Below are 20,738 nucleotides of genomic sequence, written 5' to 3'. Positions count from 1 at the left end.
TCAATTGTCGAACTTTATTAGCCTGTAATTTATATCACATCACAATGTCATTAGTACATTGTCGTTATAGCCTTGATCTTTATTGGTAGATTATTGCAAAATGTACAGATTTTTTTCCCCATAATTGAATAGAAACTACTTTTTTTTTACGCACAATAATTAGTTAATAAAACAGTTAGGCCTATTTGATTTTAAATGCCAAAAACCCAACGCAGGCGCAGAATTTCGTCACAGTGTGGGAGTGGTTGTCCCTGGTGCTGAAAAAACTGGCTTGTGGGCGAAGATTTTACAGCATCGCCACATAACACGAGCGTACCATTGTTATTATACCTCAGTGGAGCCTACCCTGCGACAAACAGAGGACCTTGTCAGCCAAGAACAATTTCTCAAGACGTAAGATAATATTTTATTTTCAGGGCACGTTTGCTGGATAGTGGATACAGAATGACATGTAGCTTAAACTAACAATACTGAAAGTTTATGTATTTTTTATAGCCTGTAATAGTAATGTTAGTATTAACCATTTTAACAATTTCCCAAAGAAACAAAATACAATAGCCTATAACCTAATTTTGTCCATTACGCTGGCAAGGACAGATAGCTTGTTTACATACAAATATATAAATTAACACAATTAAAAACGGGTAACTTCCGAATTGAATGTCAATGGTGTCTATATAATGTTTTGCCATGTTTTATTGTATGTAAATTCTTGGCACATTATCTCAGATATATTTAGGACTGCATGACCCAGTTTCTGGAATAGTCTCCATCGTTCGCACAGATGACATGCCGTCAAAAAAGGGGATGTCATTAGAGAATCTATATTTACATGATTTAAGAATAGATAGATGTCCGAATCGAAATCACCAGTCATTTCTCAAGCCCCATGGGCGTCGACCACTGCACCATCATAGGCATCAATGATGCTTTTATATGTTTACGTCATATGGTGAATTTTCTCTGTAGCCGAATGGGTGTGGTATTGAAGACCGTTGATGCTCTTCATCAGTATTTCACAGTTCTACATAAAAGCATGCCCTACTGGATAAGAACGATTTGGTTTAGGAAATTCACATTCACACATGGGGAACCTATAATTATGTGGTCACAATTAACTTAGTAATGTTCAAAAAGTATTATGCATATATCCCACACACATTTCAAGATTAGATCCGATTACGAGGAATCCCTAATCAGGTTATGTTCACAAATATGCGACTCCACGGTATTGCAATCTAGGCCTAGCATTTCCATGTTTGGTTTTAGAACAAAGAACACTATCACCAGAACGCTTATGTAACCTAGTTTGTTTCAGTTTGCCAACACTTAGGTCCAAATGAGCAACAAGGATTGACCTGAATCTACATCTCAAGAAAAAGCTACTTAAATCCTGTGCCCAATGGTTCTTATGTAATGGCATAGACTTATCTTAGCCAGTCAAGCCAAAACGTTCAGGTTATCTCCTACCCATGACATCTACAGTATAGGGTCCCTTTGGAATGAATGAAAAAATATCAGGGAGCCATACAAAATTATAGGGACATAGTGCTGGGTTACTAAGTGGAGTTGAAATATAAGTAGAGACTAAGATGAGAGCACTATGTATGTCTAATCTATTTCAAGCTATGACCGAAAATCACATTTTAATTTGGCCTCATTCCTCTTTTACATTCAGATAAAAATGCTGGTGAAATCAAACAGCGAGTATGACTCCTTCCTCTACTGGAGACAGCCCATCTCCGCCCCGGATCTATCCGAGCTGGAAGACCTGGGTGTGACCAAAAGCAAGCCAACCAAGAAGAGCAAGAAGGCCACCAAGAAACAGAATGCCGCCCTAGCCAAGCAAAGGAAGCAGCAAGAGGCAGAATTGTTAGAGTACACCACCTTCAACTACTGGAGAGAGCCTATCGCCAGCATCGACCTCCTCGACTTCAACCTGCTTCTGTGAGGACCATCCCATCTCAGCCTCCCAGTCATAAGAACCTCCCTCTCCTCACCCTATCTGAATAACCATGGCTTTTGTCAAGTTTCTGGTCCACCCAAGAAGTACTGAATCTGTATTAGTCTGTACTGTGTTTTTTTTGTATAGCCTCTTAATAATACTGAAAGGATTAAGGGTAAATGTTTTAACTTGCAGGTGACTGGCACTGTGAATGACAGTATAGGCACTTCTGCTTAGGTTTCCTCCCCATGCGGGCTACATGACTCGATTGGCTAATGTCAACGAACATAACTAGGTAGAAATGGAAACAAGGTCAGCCTTTAAATGAATATAAATAGTCCCATTGCATACTGACTGCAAGGCTTCTGTCTCACATTAATTAAGGACTTACACATTCATCATTTGTGAGGTGACTTGAGTACGCTACATCATATTTTTGAACACTAACAAATGCAAAGTGCTGCCTCATTTGAACTTAGTGAAAATTCTTTCCCTTGACCTAAAACAACCTTGAAGGGTAGTGCCAACCTGAGCCTTGGAGTGTCCGCGTGTAGTATGTATAAGAAGGAGAAAGTAAAGCAAAGCACCTCCACACAGAACAGATATTGTACAAGCACTTAGGGAGCCACAAACATGACTGTCTTTTGCGCTTTGTATTGGTTGCCTTGTGATTTGTTTCAGACAGTGAACTGACTGGCTCAAACCCACCCAATGAATTTTATTTATTAAGTATGCTGCTTTCAGGCTGCCCTGAGTAGGCCTCAACTGAGTGCAATGACTGAGGGTAAATGTTAGATTCCACAATGCAAGTTGTGCAAATGCAGAGCTGGCCAACTGTTTTCTTTATTTTCTGCATAGACTTTATTTTCTGCACTGTCTGATGTTTAGTTTGAATGTCAAGGAAATAATGGATGGAAATGCTTAATGAAAAAAAGGGAAATACATGTTTTTAATTGTCAAGACTGATGTTGCAAGTGTTCCTGAAAGTACCGTAGTTCTAACTGGATACTTGTAATCATAAAGCTAACTTTTTTGTGAGATTGTACAATGAGCAGTAAATTCCCAAATGTGACTCATCATACTTTGTCTTGACTTTTCTGAAATAAATGAAGATATCCTGTGCATATCAATCCACTTTGTTTCCTGTGAGAAATAATCTCCAACGAAAGGGCTTAAACATGCAGCATTTGTTTGAAGCGATATCTCACCATGAATCACTATTTGCTTCTTTTGAAATAAATGGAGAAATGAACGTCACATTTCACGTACAAAAACATGTCGTAGGTTCGAGATGTCTCGTCAAACCGGCTTCAGTGTAGAAACGGCCATGCACCTTGTAGGCATAAAATGTACAGTTTATGTGAACGGGAGGTGTTGTTAAAAAAATAAAGTGAGGTCAATCTTCTAGAAGCTTCTTAAACACCAACAGCCAAAGTAGGCTATGGACTCCTGTTTTGTCCTTCGACACCCAATAAAATATATAGTTTACTTATCCAAAACGAATAGCTTTTCCAGGATTCTTATTGGAATAATCCTTCCAACAGCTTCTTTTGGGGGATTTGGTATACAACAATGCTACAGGTTTCATACAATAGTAGCCTCTGTGAACAATACACTTTGATTAAAATACCTAGGTGCACTGCACATTAGTATTCATTGTAGCCCATTTACTTACACTGACACATCAGACAGAAATTGGTAAAACGTTTAACGTTTTTATTAATTGGTTTTACATTGTTCAGTTTCACAGTAGTTACTGTATAACCGTAGATATTGACATACCAGTATTTAGTTAATTGCATTGGTTTATTGCATTTGTACAATGAATCATAAAGGAATAGCTGACAGCTATTTCACAGTAGCGATTATTGCGAACTGTGACATTGGAACATCACTTGCATGTCTCGTACCCAGGTTTCCCAGCCAGTAGACAGACCAGACCTGCTAACCACTGCTCCAATAAGGGTTAACCATTTTTGGGGATCTTAAAAGGCCTACCTAGGCAAGTGTCATTACACCCCAGAGTTTCTAAACCCAGATGCGCAACATCTAGAGACTTCCGGGGACGCTTGCGAAACAGACCAGGTCCTGGTTTGAGAAGTCAATGAGAGAAGTGGAAAAGTATTCCTTCTCAAAATCTAAAGGCAGAACCTAGATTCAAGCCAATGTTTTAAGTAGTTGAACATGTTATTACTCCAACCTCGTGAAGGTGACACTTACTATTTTTTTTTAAACAACTTTATATCAAAGGAGTGCCTTTGATTTGACGGCCTGCACATGTGCAGTTCAGCGCGAGACGACCATTAGACCTGATGACGTGTTTCTATGCATGAGCTTTGCTAGCCAACATCACCATGAGGGGGGGGGGGGGGGGCCTGACCCCTAGGGGGGCACGCCCCACAGTTTGGGAACCACTGGCCTAGGCTACTAGCAGCTAGTATAAAAACAGCCTATTAGATCATAAAAATGGGGCTATTAATCAGACAGAAACTATGCCAAACATCTGAGTAAGTATCCTAGCAAATAAAACAAATATCCATTAGAAATAGGCCTAACTGTCGGCGAATAAAGAGTGCTGCTCAAAGTGTGCAGGACCGAATTTTCCCTCGCAAACATGCTTTAAAACCCTATATATTATAGCTTGGTGAAGGGATGCAGGTCTTATCATGAGCGCTGATATATACTCAACAAAATTATAAACGCAACATGCAACAATTTTACTGAGTTACAGTTCATATGAGGAAATCAGTCAATTGAATTAAATAAATTAGGCCCTAATCTATGGATTTCACGATTGGGAATACAGATATGCATCTGTTGGTCACAGATACCTTTAAAAAAAATGGGCCTCTGGATCTCATTTTCGTATTTCTGTGCATTCAACTTGGAATAGATAAAATGCAATTGTGTTCATTGTCCATAGCTTATGCCTGCTCATACCATAACCCAAACTGCTACAGACCTATATCTATCCTACCCTGCCTTTCTAAGGTCTTCAAAAGCCAAGTTAACAAACAGATCACCGACCATTTCAAATCCCACCGTACCTTCTACGCTATGCAATCTGCTTTCCGAGCTGGTCATGGGTGCACCTCTGCCACACTCAAGGTCCTAAATGATATCATAACCGCCATCGATAAGAGACAATACTGTGCAGCCGTATTCATCGACCTGGCCAAGGCTTTCGACTCTGTCAATCACCACATTCTTATCGGCAGACTCAACAGCCTTGGTTTCTCAAATGACTGCCTCGCCTGGTTCACCAACTACTTCTCTGATAGAGTTCAGTGTGTCAAATCGGAGGGCCTGTTGTCCGGACCTCTGGCAGTCTCTATGGGGGTGCCACAGGGTTTAATCCTCAGGCCGACTCTTTTCTCTGTATATATCAATGATGTCGCTCTTGCTGCTGGTGATTCTCTGATCTACCTCTACGCAGACACCATTCTGTATACTTCTGGCCCTTCTTTGGACACTGTGTTAACGAACCTCCAGACGAGCTTCAATGCCATACAACTCTCCTTCCGTGGCCAACTGCTCTTAAATGCAAGTAAAACTAAATGCATGCTCTTCAACCAATCGCTGCCCACACCTGCCCACCCGTCCAGCATCACTACTCTGGACGGTTCTGACTTAGAATATGTGGACAACTACAAATACCTAGGTGTCTGGTTAGACTGTAAACTCTCCTTCCAGACTCACATTAAGCATCTCCAGTCCAAAATGAAATCTAGAGTCGGCTTCCTATTTCACAATAAAGCATCCTTCACTCATGCTGCCAAACATACCCTCGTAAAACTGACTATCCTATCGATCCTTGACTTCTGCAATGTCATTTACAAAATAGCCTCCAACACTCTACTCAGCAAATTGGATGCAGTCTATCACAGTGCCATCCGTTTTGTCACCAAAGCCCCTTATACTACCCACCACTATGACCTGTATGCTTTCGTTGGCTGGCCCTCGCTTCATATTCGTCGCCAAACCCACTGGCTCCAGGTCATCTATACGTTTTTGCTAGGTAAAGCCGCACCTTAACTCAGCTTAATGGTCACCATAGCAGCACCCACCCGTAGCACGCGCTCCAGCAGGTGTATTTCACTGGTCACCCCCAAAGCCAATTCCTCCTTTGGCTGCTTTTCCGTCCAGTTCTCTGCTGCCAATGACTGGAACGAACTGCAAAAATCACTGAAGCTGGAGACACATATCTCCCTCACTAACTTTAAGCACCAGCTGTCAGCAGCTCACAGATCACTGCACCTGTACATAGCCCATCTGTAAATAGCCCATCCAACAACCTCATCCCCACACTGTTATTTATTTTGCTTCTTTGCACCTCAGTATCTCTACCTGCACTCATCTTCTGCACATCTATCACTCCAGTGCTTAATTGCTATATTGTAATTATTTTGCCACTATGGCCTATTTATTGCCTTACCTCCCTTATTTGCACACACTGTATATATACTTTTTCTATTGTATTATTGACTGTATGTTTGTTTATTCCATGTGTAACTCTGTGTTGTTGTTTGTGTTGCACTGCTTTGCTTTATCTTGGCCAGGTCACAGTTGTAAATTAGAACTTGTTCTCAACTAGCCTACCTGTTTAAATAAAGGTGAAATAAAAAAAATAACCCCACCGCCACCATGGGGCACTCTGTTCACAAGGTTGACATCAGAAAACACGTGGTCCGCAGTTGTGAGGCCGGTTGGACATACTCACAAATTCTCTGAAACGACGGAGGTGGCAGAGAAATGAACATTAAATTATCTGGCAACAGTCCTGGTGGACATTTCTGCAGTCAGCATGCCAATTGCACGCTCCCTCAAAATTTGAGACATTGTGGTATTGTTTTGCGTGACAAAACTGCACATGTTAGAGTGGCCTTTTATTGTCCCCAGCATAAGGTGCACATGTGTAATGATCATGCTTTTTAATCAGCTTCTTTATATGCCACACCTGGCCGGGGGATGGATTATCATGGCAAAGGAGAAACGCTCACTAACAAGGATGTAAACAAATTTGTGCCCAAAATTTGAGAGAAATAAGCTTTTTGTGCACATGGAAAATGTCTGGGATCTTTTAATTCAGCTCATGAAACATGGGACAAACACTTTACAAGTTGCGTTCATATTTTTTTTACAGCGTTAATTCAGTATCGCCTTTTTACAGTAATGGGTTAATTGGCCATTGAAGGGCTTGCTACTTTTTCATTCGCCCGCCCACAAGAGGGTTCAAAAAGCTCGATTTCCACCTCCGGTGTCGAGTTGCCGCCATCTTTGTATCCGTTTAAATACAAAAATATAATTTATTTTCATTATCTAAGGTGAGGAGAACATTCAAAATAATTGGGTAAAGTCAAGGAACTTACGTCTGCAGCCTAAGAGCATTCATTTGAAGCCGTATTGAGGTAAGAACTACACAACGTTAGCTTGCGTCCATTCGGGATTCCGCCTCCAGCTAGCTAACGTTAGCTAATGCCTGGATAACTTTAATAACAGCTAACTATCTTAGCTCTGGCTAGTTACGAGACCGAGTAACACAGCAACGTGGTAGTTTCGAAGTTGGGACATTGTGCGAAAATCCACATTAATCACGCGCACAAAACAGTTTGTAGAAGTTTCCAATTTCTTGAAAGTGTGTGTTCATACTTTAAGTGTCGTTAACGTAGCCAGTATATGAAGTTATTGCTTGCGAACGTTAGCTAACTAGCTACATGGTTGGTTAGATAACAAACCTGGCGCCATCAGGCTCATAGGAGATTGTATAAATACTCGCACGGTAAAGGTGATGGCATCTCTTTGACAAAAAGCAATTGTGAATTAATCGATCGTTTAAAATCTGAAAAATTGCGCGAAACCATTTGATGAAGCGTGCGAGAAAGAATGCTGTTGTTAACCGGATGTGGAAGTAGTTTTTTCTCTTCGTGTAAAATAGGAATTTCTGACTTCCCCCGGAAAACCAACAACTTAATATCAAAGAGTTTCCTGTCATGTATTTAAATGTCGTTCGTGGTTGTTAAATAATGTAGGTGAATGATTTAACGGATAATGTAACACATGGCCGCCTCTTGTTCGTTTTCCCCACCGAGGCGTATAAGATGGCTACTCATCGTCTCCATCCTCACGCTTTTGCTATGAAGAGAGCCCCATCTTATAGTGGGCTTTCATGATGTAGTAATAGTAAACCAACCAGCTAGCTACAATATAACGACAACCAAAAAAGTGCACATCAAGCTAATCACGTTTTACTTTGTGTCCAACAACACACTGCGTGATTGTTTACGGATGCATACCTGCGATTTTCAACAGTATAACTAGCCTATTATTCCCTGTTGGACGTTATGGAAAACTACCATCACTCATATCAACATTGAGCGATAACAAAGGGTTTCGAGTGATGTACGTTAGATCTGTAGCATAACCACTAACTTCGTTACTTTACAACATGAATTGTGTTGTGCTCAAATGGGACGTCTGATAAGCATGTATCCGGGATTGGCTCGACTCATTCGCCTAAATTGCACGAGTCTGCAGCAACAATAAAAACCAGTTTCTTCTCCAGAGACGTGTATCCTAGACACTCCACAGAATGAACGCGCGCCCCCTTTGCTGCCGTGTTTTTTTGGTCTATTTCACGATTGATTTCTTACATTACTAACGCCAAGATGTAAATCGAACCACATTTTATTTGTCACATGCTTCGTAAACAACAGGTGTAGACAAACCGTGAGATGCATAGGTGCCCTTCCCAACAACGCAGAGAGAAAAATAGTAACACGATGAATAAATACACAATGAGTAAGGCGATAACTTTGTTATATACATGTGGTAACCAGTACCGAATCCATGTGCAGAGGTACGAGGTAATTGACGTAGATTATGTTACATATAGGTAGGGGTGAAGTGACTAGGAAACAGGATGGATGATTAACAGTAACCGCAGCATATGTGATGAGTCAAAGTTGTAAGTTCCATTACTACTATAATACTCCCATGGTGATTTCTGTTTAACAAAATTAATCTAGCATAGCGAATACATTTGTAATTATATGTACAGGGCAGAGTCCTCTCATTTGATTAAGTTAGCCAAAAATGCATGAGTACCCTAACCCATTATTGAGTTTCAAAAGTTGGCATAAAAGTACATACTTAAGTAGGGCCCTGTGTTTTGGTAAATCATGTCATATGACCTGGATTTTAACCTTTTATTTTAAGTCTTTTTCAGAAAAGAGAATTAGACCAAAGATTAAAGCAATTCTCTGAGGATGATGCTGGACCATCTGACATAAAGAAAAGGGGACAGTTTGATGATAAAAGGTTAAAATCCAGTTAATGTGACACGATTAACCAAAACACAGGGCCCTATTTATGTGTACACTACATGAGCTGTAACAGGTAGGCAGGCCTACCTGTTACAGTGTAAACATACTGCAACAGTTGCATACGTGTACAATCACAGGGCCAAATACAGCAATCTTTGTAATTGTGTTGTCTCAGATGTCGCTGGTGGATTTGGGGAAGCGGCTCCTTGAGGCCGCACGGAAAGGCCAGGACGATGAAGTCAGGACACTCATGGCCAATGGGGCTCCCTTCACCACAGACTGGGTAATGATTCCTCTCTTACCTTCTCTATCTGGGTAATTTTCATTATCTGCTTCAGTTTAACTAGTGTTACCCACCCCAGGGTTTTGACTGGTTTGTGTAATCTAAATGTAAAACATTGTCTGAGGTGCCAGTCTGGTTCAACTTTCTGGTGTTTGACTCTTTATCCCTCTTTCTCTTTGGCACTCTGAGCAGCTGGGCACATCTCCGTTGCACCTGGCCGCCCAACACGGACACTATTCCACCGCCGAGGTGCTGCTCAGGGCAGGCGTCAGCAGGGATGCCCGAACCAAAGTGGACAGGACCCCTCTGCACATGGCTGCTTCAGAGGGCCACAACGTCATCGTGGATCTATTAGTCAGGGTACACGTGTCTCTTCTCTAAGATTTTAGCTTTTTATTGTGTGTGTTTAGGGCCTGAACTGGCCAATTCCTAATATAGTGCACTGCTTTTGACCAGAGGCCATTTTCAGATACAGAGTCCTACTCTTTCTCTGACCAACATTTCTTAAATTTAAGTACACTAGAAAAAGTGGATATATGTGCGAAGACAGCAGAAAAACTGTCATCTGCCAGCTGTCTTACCCTGTCCCCTTCATTTCTCCTGGGTCACACTCTACAGAGTGGAGCAGACATTAATGCCAAAGACATGCTGAAGATGACTGCTCTCCACTGGGCTGCCCAGAATGGCCACCAAAGGGTAGCAGAGACGCTTGTCAAACATGGCGCCGATGTTCACGCTCTCAGTAAATTCGATAAGACGCCGTTTGACATCGCAGGAGACATCCAGAATCCAGACCTTATGCTCCTACTACAGGTAAGACCTTAAGTTGTATGTGGAGTCTTGTTGAAAGAAGGTTTCCATGCACTATTCTAGACTCCAAAAATGACAAATGTACCTAAGGACTTTCTCCAGAAATGTGTTTCTTATTTTAAACTTCTTTGACAGTATGCTCCTTTAGGATTACAATGCATTTACATAATTATCCAGATACAGATGTTTTTGCATTGCTTCTTATTTCAATACACCACAGGTCTTTACACAACTGTCCTCTCCTTTGTTTGTAGTAACTCTTATTGTGTGTGTCAGAATACATACTATCAGAGCATGTACGTACATACATGTATGAAATCTGTCACATACGTACGTACTCTGATACATACATACACACATGCGTACGTACTCTGATAGTGTTGTTGACAATGTTTGTCTATAGGAGGGAATGCAGAACCAGGTGAACATGAACGCAGAAGCTGGCATGACGGGGAGCTCGGCCCAGCCTCAGTTTATCATCCAGGGCATCCCAGGGCTCCCGGGGGGTGTGGTCAACCTGGCGGACCTCCTCAACAACATCAACTCGGGTAGCTACTGGGTTTATAAACACACAGACACCAAACCTCCTTCACTTAGGCTAGGGTTCATACTATTTGAAATGACTGGTCTGTGGATGTTAAAAACACAGGAGGTTGGTGGCACCTTGATTGTGGAGGACGGGCTCGTGGTAATGACTGGAGCGGAATGAGTGGAATGGTATCAAATAGATCCACGTGTTTGATACCATTCCATTTGCTCCAGCCATTATTATGAGCCGTCCTACCCTCAGTAGCCTCCACTGGTTATGGAAAGAAAAGGCCAGCCAGTCGGGTAAAAATGACCTGGTTTCTCCAGTTAACGGCTACATCTGTTCAAGGATCCCCCTGCCTCAGAGAAAAATGCCCGACGCTTCGTTGTTTCCTCTAGTCTAGTGCCTAGTCCCTGGCCTTTATCACTCTGATCTCATAAACTGATGGGGTCTGCTGATGCTGTGTGGTCCCACACAATGGGGTAGTGACCACAATGTGATATATGTGGGAATCAAAGGTCATGCAGAAAAGAAACATTGATTCTCACCGATCAGACGGAAATGCTTTCTCACAGCTTCAATTCCTTTGCGCTTTACCTTGTTACTTCTGTATGTAATGCTTATTTAAATGAGAAGATTGAGCCCACACGTTGACTGCCACAAAGTACAGTCCAAAATATGTACAGTACCAGTCAATAGTTTGAACACGCCTACTCATTCCAGGGTTTTCTTTTTTTTTGTTCAAATATTTTTTATTGAACACGAATGGTATATAGGTATTTTATAGAAAAGACACGTATGCAATTCTTATATAAACATAAAAGAGCAGATGGATACGAAAATACCCAGAGTTATAGGTACAAACTAAATACGACATACAGGAAGAGGATCCCACCCCCCCCCCGGGCAAGCACATGTCGCCCAAGGGTAGATTAAAATATCACAAGTGAGAGTGCATTAAAATGTACAAATTCACAGCACCAAATGGTCCAAATAAGAGAGGAGAGACTGCCAGATTTGATAAAATGTTGATCATTTATTGCTCAGAATATATCTGTGTAGTGTTTGCCAAATCGCTGATCCATAATTTGGTAGAGGGAACTTCCTTCCTTTTCCAAAACAACAAGATACATTTTTTTTGCTGAAATGAGGCTTTAAGAGACTAGTTGTTTTGGGGGGTTGGTTAATCTGTTTACGGTTTCTGACACTCCCAGAATGATCAGAAGCGGGTCTGGGTCAATTTAAGTGTCCAGAACTTCAGAGAGGATCCTAAAAAATTCCACACCAACAACCATAAAAGTTAGAGCATAGGGCAAAGCAGTGGAGTACTGGACCCTTCACAGCATGACATTTATCACACATAGGGGATGTATCAGGAAATATCCTATGCAGTTTGGTTTTGGAATAGTGTAATCTGTGTAATACCTTGACTTGTATGAGACGATGTCTGGAGTTAATGGAGCAGGTGTGGATATACTCCAAGCTATCTTCCCAGTCTGCCACAGAAATGTAGTCCCTAGCTCTTCCTCCCATTTTGTCTTAATGGCATCTGTAGAAGGTGCACTAACAGATTGAAAAGCGTCATATAGATGAGAGATCAGTTTGCCTGAGGTGGGACACATTTTTATGCATCCGACAAACATGGAAGGTTTAGTGTTTCCAAATGTCGGAAGATGTTTTCTAACATTCTCTAATCTGTAAGTATCTGAAAAAGTTACTTTCCCTCAGCAAATTAAAGGAGGCAACGGTCCATGTATGTATGTATGTATGTATGTATGTATGTATGTATGTATGTATGTATGAGATCTCCTATTGTATTGATCCCAAGCTCTCCCCATTGCTTAAAGGGGTTGTCAAGGTTAGAGGGGGCAAAGGAGGGATTCCTGGCAATAGGAAGCAGGAATGATATTGGTTTAACGTCAAAATGGACTTTCATTTGCTTCCGGATGCGGACTGTGCTATGTATAATAGGATTGTTACTATAAAGTGACATCTCCAAATTCACCGGGGACAAAATTGCTGCAACAATAGTGTTTCTTTATTTGTACTATTTTCTACATTGTTGAATAATAGTGAAGACATCAAAACTATGAAATAACACGTATAGAATCATGTAGTAACCAAAAAAGTGTTAAACAAATCAAAATATATTTGAGATTCTTCAAAGTAGCCACCCTTTGCCTTGATGACAGCTTTACACACTTGGCATTCTCTCAACCATTTTCATGAGGTAGTCATCTGGAATCCATTTAAATTAACAGTTGTCCCTTGTTAAAAGTTAATTTGTGGAATTTCTTTCCTTGAGTTGTGACAAGGTAGGGGAGGTATACAGAAGATGGCCCTATTTAGTAGAAGACCAATTCCATATTATGGCAAGAACGGGTCAAATAAGCAAAGAAATACTACAGTCCATCATTCCTTAAAGCCCTGAAGGTCAAGTCAATCTGGAAAATTTCATGAACTTCAAGTGCAGTCACAAAAACATCAAGCGCTATGATGAAACTGGCTCTCATGAGGACCGCTATAGGAAAGGAAGACCCCGAGTTACCTCTGCTGCAGAGTTCATTAGAGTTACTAGCCTCAGAAATTTCAGCCCAAATAAATGCTTTCCAGAGTTCAAGTAACAGACACATCTCATCAACTGTTCATAGGAGACTGTGAATCAGGCCTTCATGGTCGAATTGCTGCAAAGAAACCACTACTGAAGGCCACCAATAAGAAGAAAAGACTTGCTTGGGCCAAGAAACACGAGAGATGGACATTAGAGTGATGGAAATCCAAATGTGAGATTTTTGGTTCCATCCGCTGTGTCTTCGTGAGACGCAGAGTAGGTGAAAGGATGATTTACGCATGTGTGGTTCCTACCGGGAAGAATGGAGGAGGTGTTGGGGTGCTTTGCTGGTGACACTGTCAGTGATTTATTTAGAATTCAAGGCACACTTAAACAGCATGGCTAGCACAGAATTCTGCACTTAGTGGGATTATTTGTTTTTCAACAGGACAATGACCCAACACACCTCCAGGCTGTGTAAGGGCTATTTGACCAAGAAGGAGAGTGATAGAGTGTTGCATCAGAAGACCTGGCCTCCACAATCACCTGACCTCAACCCAATTGAGATGGTTTGGGATGAGTTGGACCGCAGAGTGATGGAAAAGCAGCCAACAAGTGCTCAGCATATGTGGGAACTCCTTCAAGACTGTTGGAAAAGCATTACCGGGTGAAGCTGGTTTAGAGAATAACAAGAGTGTGCAAAGCTGTCAAGGCAAATGGTGGCTACTTTGAAGAATCTAAAATAGATTTGGATTTGTTTAACACTTTTTTTTTGCTTACTACATTCGATATGTGTTATTTCATAGTTTTGATGATATTCTACATAAACATTGTAAAAATACAGAAACACTTGAATGAGTAGGTGTCCAAACTTTTGACTGGTGCTGTATATAGGCTTAAACATGAACTATTTCCTAATACAAGAACGACGGTCGACACTAAAAGTTAACCCTTTTCCCCCGCTCTCCCTCTGTTTGACCCCTTGTCTGACAGCAGGTGACTCGGAGGAAGCCATAGCAGCCAATTCTTTGGACCCCGGCAGCATCCAGCACATGGTGAACGAGCAAGGTCAAAGGGTTATCACCATAGTGACCGACCAACACGGTAACCTGCAGACTGGAGGGCTTGGTCAGCCATTCTTTGTCACCATGCAGCATGGACAACAGAGTAAGAGAACGTCTCACTTTTGGTCACTTAACAATGCGCATTTCAGCCTGTAGCCACTTCCCATAGCCTCTATCCATTTGGGAACAGTTTCTTGGACCCTACTCTCGGACTGAAAAAGCATGCTCAGTGGAGAATCTCAATTGATAGCTGTTTTGAGTCTAGGAGTAGGCTTTTTCTGGGTCTGGGAAACCAGCACTTGGTGTTCTAATGCTGCATTCATAACCAAGTGGGAAGGTGGTCTTACCACATACTGTACGACTGGGAAAATCCACTATCGCCCCTCCAACTGGTAATTACTAGTAGGAAACTTGTCTGTCATCCCTCAGCTCTGACCTTTCCCACATGCTTACCTCTGACGTCACCTAATAAGGAAATGACCTCTAACAGTATTTGTCAGTTAAATGCAACAACAAAAGTTTTTTTATAAATCTGTTAATATGGTTGACACAGATTGTTGGCCATTAGCCAATCGGCCTTTCTCAACGACTTCAAAGAACGTGAATGCATCCAACCAGTATTTGTGACTTCACAACTGGTAATTACCATCTTCTCACTTTATGAACGCAGCATTAAAGCGGTAGGTAAGTTTAGCCACATGGTGGAATGTTCACTTAACCTACAAGAAACCTTATTGTTGTGACAGTGTTGTACCGTGTATTTGCAGACAACAGTTTTTAGCTTTCTGGCAGATCGTTTTGTTCTAGTTCCTTTGTAGGACATTGTGTACTACTTCGTCATTAATGTAGTTTATTAATTAACCTAATAGTCCTGTTCGATACTATGTTCCTTTAGGCTCTGAGTTGTTGTCTGTTGATTTGCAGTGTTGGCGATGCCAGCCAATCAGGTGATAGAGGAGGTGGTTGAGGAGGAACCCCAGCCCCCGCCTGCCCGCAAGAGGAAACTAGAGGCCTCGGCCAACCACATGGAGTCTGGAGACACGGTCGGCGGGGGGGACACATTTTCTCTTGTGCAACACATTGAACTCATATGCTTCTGCCATTTAACTGGTTTCTGACTCAAGCAAAATGTTATGTTAATTTATTTTGTATTGCATATTTCTCTAGAGATTCTAGATGCTGCTGTGACATTTTTGGGTGGCTTAAGTTAGAAAACAAACCCTTTTAGATAATTTTGGTACTTTGATACTGTGCAGTTGGCACAAGTGAAGTGCAAGTGTGTGACCTTTCTGTCTGACCTTTCTGTCCCGTTCTCCTCTTCTCCATCCATCTGTCCAGGAGCAGTTACAGAGGCAGCTGCAGGAGGCCAACCGGAAAGCCCAGGAGTACCGGCAGCAGCTGATGTGCAAAGAGCAGGAAGCAGAGCAGTACCGCATGAAGCTGGAGGCCATGTCGCACAGCCATACCAACGGCACCTCTGAGCAGGAGGAAGTGGTTGAGGAGGAGGAGGAGGAGGAGGGTGGTGGTGCTCCAGGAGGGAGACATCATCATCAAGACGGAGGAGCTGGACTCGGCCGAGGAGCAGGTGATGCTGGTGGAGTCGGTGCCCTCCCACACCGAGGTCATCTCATAACATCAGACAGACTGATGTCACTGATGGAAGGAGAAATGGACACGAACTCAGGCGACCGGGCAGGCTATCAGCGTTTTCATAGCTCTAAGTTTTTCCCCTTCTGATTTTCTTATGTTTTGTTTTTGTACTATATTTACTTACTCTTTCTGCCGTTTCAGTAGTTTTTATTTTTCTCTCCCTCAATCATGTTTTTTTTTTTTTTTAACAAGTAGCGACGTGATGAGCTGAATAGGAGGAGGTGTGTCACAGGTTGGTTGAGGAGCCGGAATGGGACCTGCTCAGCCTGTGGATAAGGTTTCTTGCCTGAAAAACGGATATGCTGTCTGAGAGAAACGGGTCACTCAGTCTCTGTCTATGGTGTCTGAGACATGTCAATGGTGTGGGAAATACATTTTCATGTTGCCAACTACATATCATAAGATTTCCAAGACATGTCCATCCATGGTGCCAGAGGACCACCCTGTGGAGAGAACACTTTGTTTGTTTTTGTTCAGTTCCTTCAGGTCTTAAGTTGCCCTCTGCCTCACTCCTCCATCCTGCCACCCACCATCATGGGCTCCACTGCAATGGGAATTGTATTTAAGAATACCTATTTGAAAAGAATCGTCTTACAGGACAAATGACAGGGCATGCAGTTGGCAACAGTCATTCCCAGCATTTATTGGACTCCGCATTCACAATGTAATAAGGAATTGTTTCAAAGTTGGGAATTGCAGTGTTTTGACTTTCATGGCACCACGTTAGCTTTGTCCTCTGTGGTTGTTATGGTCCGTGCCACTTCGAGTGCAGCGGTGATTATAGGTTTACTGTTGCAAAAGCCACAACCCCCCCCCCCCCCCCCGATGTCAATACAAAGAATAACCTCCTCCCGTTTCAAGGCCCCTGTGGCTTTAATCACTAGGAGTCCCACTCCCCAAAGCTGGAGACAGGCAGGAATAAGGCTTTCAGATTGCTGTGTCCTTCTGACAATGACTATTTCTCATGTCCCGGCACTTGTTTCTGCTACAATTACTGTGCCGTTTTTGTCTTCTCCCAAACTGAATGAGAATGTGGACAACTTCTGGGTTAACATTCATCTCTCAGGGTTGAAGGGTGTTATAGGAAAGTAATCTCTGCCTGCTATTCACTAAGGGCCCAATCTAAACTTGAGATGCCAAAGCTGATTTAAGTTGTGCCTACATTTTGCGTTGACGTCAATGGGATTTCCACTGAAATTAGAGTTCAGATTGTGGATCTGAAGTTCTGATGTATCGGATGCTCTTGCCCAGGTTTAAAATGACTTTAGTGGGTCTAACAACAATTTGAGTTTAACCATGTTGAGCGACAGATATTAACACACACACACACCAATTTGAACATTAAAATAACGTTTATGTACACTGATCCTTGGTCAGTTTTTGAGAGTACATCTTGTATAATTAATTTTCCACCATGGCTAATTGGGTGGGTGAAATACACCACACAGTTTTGCGTTTCAGAATTGAAATCCCCTCAGACAACCTCTTTACTTGGCGGAAGAGGCCTGCTGTTTTGCTGGAATACCGTTCCTATGGCGGTCTCCACTCACCCATTGTAAACTTAGACCGCTTTCTTCCTTTGAGAAGTCGATGTTCTCCACGAGTATGATATTTTTTTATAAGCTCTCAGCAAGCCTTTTTATTATGTACATATAAAATTGTATTTTTAAGTGTATCTGAATGCTTTGGAATGTGGACTGCCTATGAGTTCTAAGCACATCGTCCCTTTTTAGTTTAGCATCTCTTTGCCAGATTGTATAGGTGAACATGTATGCACCAAATTATTAAATAATTCCATTTACCATGATTTGACGGGTTTATCGCTACTGCTCTCACAGTTAAGGGCACTTGACCGAGCCATGAATGACTTAGTGTGGACTTTGCTTGCTTTGATTTAAAAACTATGAAACTACCTTTTTAAAATGTTACAACTGGTATCTGGAACATGCTTTGAAGTGTTTTGTTGAATAACTTCGGTCTTCTCAGAGATGGAGAACTGGTGGCTCTGTACCATTTCCTCCTTTTTTGTTTTAGACATTGTTCCATATTGACCAGCAGGTGGCACTACACTAACAGACTGATCTGGTCTGTGAAATGAAATTGAACAGGGATCATATCTATATTTCTTACCCTCAAATGAGTCGATTTGCTGCTAATACAGAAAGTGAAACGACTGTAGAGTATCACATGGTGACGTTGAAGCTTTATTAAATGCATTCCTTTTTCTAACTCATTTATGTAAGGTGATATTTCACTTGTACTGCCTACCTGGATAACATAATTGAAAATAAAATACAAGCAAATTATGTGGATCTTGGGTTCAAAGACTCTCTAATTCTATATCCTCACTGTAGTCAAGATCCTTCACACACTGGTGTCCCGCAACCACATTTTAAAGGAAAACCACACCCCAAAACGATCTTTTTGGTATTTCTTTCAACAATGGACTGATGAAACAAATACCAAAATATTTGTTTTGGGCAGAGTTTTCCTTTAACTTCCCTCATTTGATGCATGTAGGCCAAATTCTCCAACTGTTTGGGATTTGCAATGTCACACAGCTATTCCTGGCACTGCAGTGAAGTCACCTGTATTGTGAAGCTTTGGATTGTCTGATCTGACTTTTACCATAAAGCATCTGAAAACATTCTGATATAAAGACTACAATGGAATATACCAAATCCAGATCTCTAATGGGATACAGTAGACAGAACACTATCAGGGACTTTCCTCTTGACAGTTTTGAGAAGAAAAGAAACGATGGTCTTGCCACAAGAATGAATGTGTAACAACTAAATGTAGGATAGTTTTGTATTGTGTTTTTTTTGTTTTTCTTCCAAGAGAAGTTTATGGACTATTTTTAAGAATCCAATAAATGCAAACTCTTATACGAGGGAGAACTGCTTTTTTTGTATTAACATTCAGATTACCCTACAATAACCTGTGTAATAGATGCTTCTGGTATGTAATTTCTGCCTGCTGCTGTAACCCCTGTTTGCATACAGTTGAAGTCAGGAGTTTACATACACTTAGGTTGGAGTCATTTAAAACTAGTTTTTCAACCACTCCACAAATTTCTTGTTAACAAACTATAGTTTTGGCAAGTCGGTTAGGACATCTACTTTGTGCATGACACAAGTAATTTTTCCAACAATTGTTTACAGATTATTTCACTTATAATTCACTATCACAATTCCACTGGGTCAGAAGTTTACGTACATTAACTTGACTGTGCCTTTAAACAGCTTGGAAAATTCCCGAAAAATGTCATGGCTTTAGAAGCTTCTGATAGAATAATTGACATCATTTGAGTCAATTGGAGGTGTACCTGTGGATGTATTTCAAGGCCTACCTTCAAACTCAGTGCCTCTTTGCTTGACATCATGGGAAAATCAAAAGAAATCAGCCAAGACCTCAGAAAAAACTATTGTAGTCCTTTACAAGTCTGGTTCATCCTTGGGAGCAATTTCCAAACGCCTGAAGGTACCATGTTCATGTGTACAAACAATAGTACGCAAGTATAAACACCATGGGACCACGTAGCCGTCATACCGCTCAGGAAGGAGACGCATTCTGTCTCCTAGAGATGGACGTACTTTGGTGCGAAATGTCCAAATCAGTCCCAGAACAACAGCAAAGGACCTTGTGAAGATGCTGGAGGAAACAGGTACAAAAGTATCCACAGTAAAACGAGTCCAATATCGACATAACCTGAAAGGCCACTCAGCAACAAAGAAGCCACTGCTCCAAAACCGCCATAAAAAAGCCAGTCTACGGTTTACAACTGCACATGGGGACAAAGATCGTACTTTTTTTAGAAATGTCCTCTGGTCTGATGAAACAAAAATAGAACTGTTTGGCCATAATGACCATCATTATGTTTGGAGGAAAAAGGGGGATGCTTGCAAGCCAAAGAACACCATCCCAACCGTGAAGCACGGTGATGGCAGCGTCATGTTGTGGGGATGCTTTACTGCAGGAGGAATTGGTGCACTTCACAAAATAGATGGCATCATGAGGTAGGAAAATGATGTGGATATATTGAAGCAACATCTCAAGACATCAGTCAGGAAGTTAAACCTTGGTTGCAAATGGGTCTTCCAAATGGACAATGACCCCACGCATACTTTCAAAGTTGTGGCAAAATGGCTTAAGGACAACATAGTCAAGGTATTGGAGTGGCCATCACAAAGCCTAGACCTCAAGCCTATAGAACATTTGTGGGCAAAACTGAAAAAGTGTGTGCAAGCAAGCAGGCCTACAAACCTGACTCATTTACACCAGCTCTGTCAGGAGGAATGGGCCAAAATTCAACCCAACTTATTGTGGGAAGCTTGTGGAAGGCTACCCAAAATGTTTGACTCAAGTTAAACCATTTAAAGGCAATGCTACCAAATACTAATTGAGTGTATGTAAACTTCTGACCCACTGGGAATGTGATTGAAAGAAATACAAGCTGAAGTAAATCATTCTCTATACTATTATTCTGATATTTCACATTCTTAAAATCAAGTGGTTATCCTAACTGACCTAAGATAGGGAATTTTTACTAGGATTAAATGTCAGGAATGGTGAAAAACTGAG

At 41.5% G+C, this 20,738-nt stretch overlaps 2 protein-coding genes across 2 annotated transcripts; both read left to right on the top strand.

Annotated features, from left to right (window-relative positions):
* The first annotated feature begins 226 nt into the window (after positions 1-226).
* Positions 227-2,280, top strand: LOC106588347 (protein AF1q). Its single transcript, XM_014177235.3, has 2 exons — positions 227-393; positions 1,679-2,280. Exon 2 carries the CDS (start codon positions 1,685-1,687, stop codon positions 1,949-1,951), a length of 267 nt encoding a protein of 88 aa, XP_014032710.1. The 5' UTR covers positions 227-393; positions 1,679-1,684; the 3' UTR covers positions 1,952-2,280.
* A 4,904-nt stretch (positions 2,281-7,184) lies between these two features.
* Positions 7,185-18,466, top strand: gabpb2a (GA binding protein transcription factor subunit beta 2a). Its single transcript, XM_014177239.3, is given in 9 exon segments — positions 7,185-7,353; positions 9,443-9,550; positions 9,743-9,910; positions 10,169-10,363; positions 10,764-10,908; positions 14,437-14,607; positions 15,429-15,547; positions 15,843-16,022; positions 16,024-18,466. Coding segments are annotated over 8 exon segments (1,200 nt in total). The 5' UTR covers positions 7,185-7,353; the 3' UTR covers positions 16,138-18,466.
* The last annotated feature ends 2,272 nt before the right edge of the window (positions 18,467-20,738 follow it).

The sequence above is a fragment of the Salmo salar genome, chromosome 27, assembly GCF_965601325.2.
Source record: "Salmo salar chromosome 27, fSalSal1, whole genome shotgun sequence".
NCBI classification, from domain to species: domain Eukaryota; kingdom Metazoa; phylum Chordata; class Actinopteri; order Salmoniformes; family Salmonidae; genus Salmo; species Salmo salar.
Note: the sequence above shows the minus strand (reverse complement) of the source record. Positions and strands in the feature narration are given on the sequence as shown.

Bases quoted from the DNA above. Each gene is read 5' to 3' on its own strand.
- LOC106588347 (XM_014177235.3), top strand. From the start codon at position 1,685: ATGCTGGTGAAATCAAACAGCGAGTATGACTCCTTCCTCTACTGGAGA.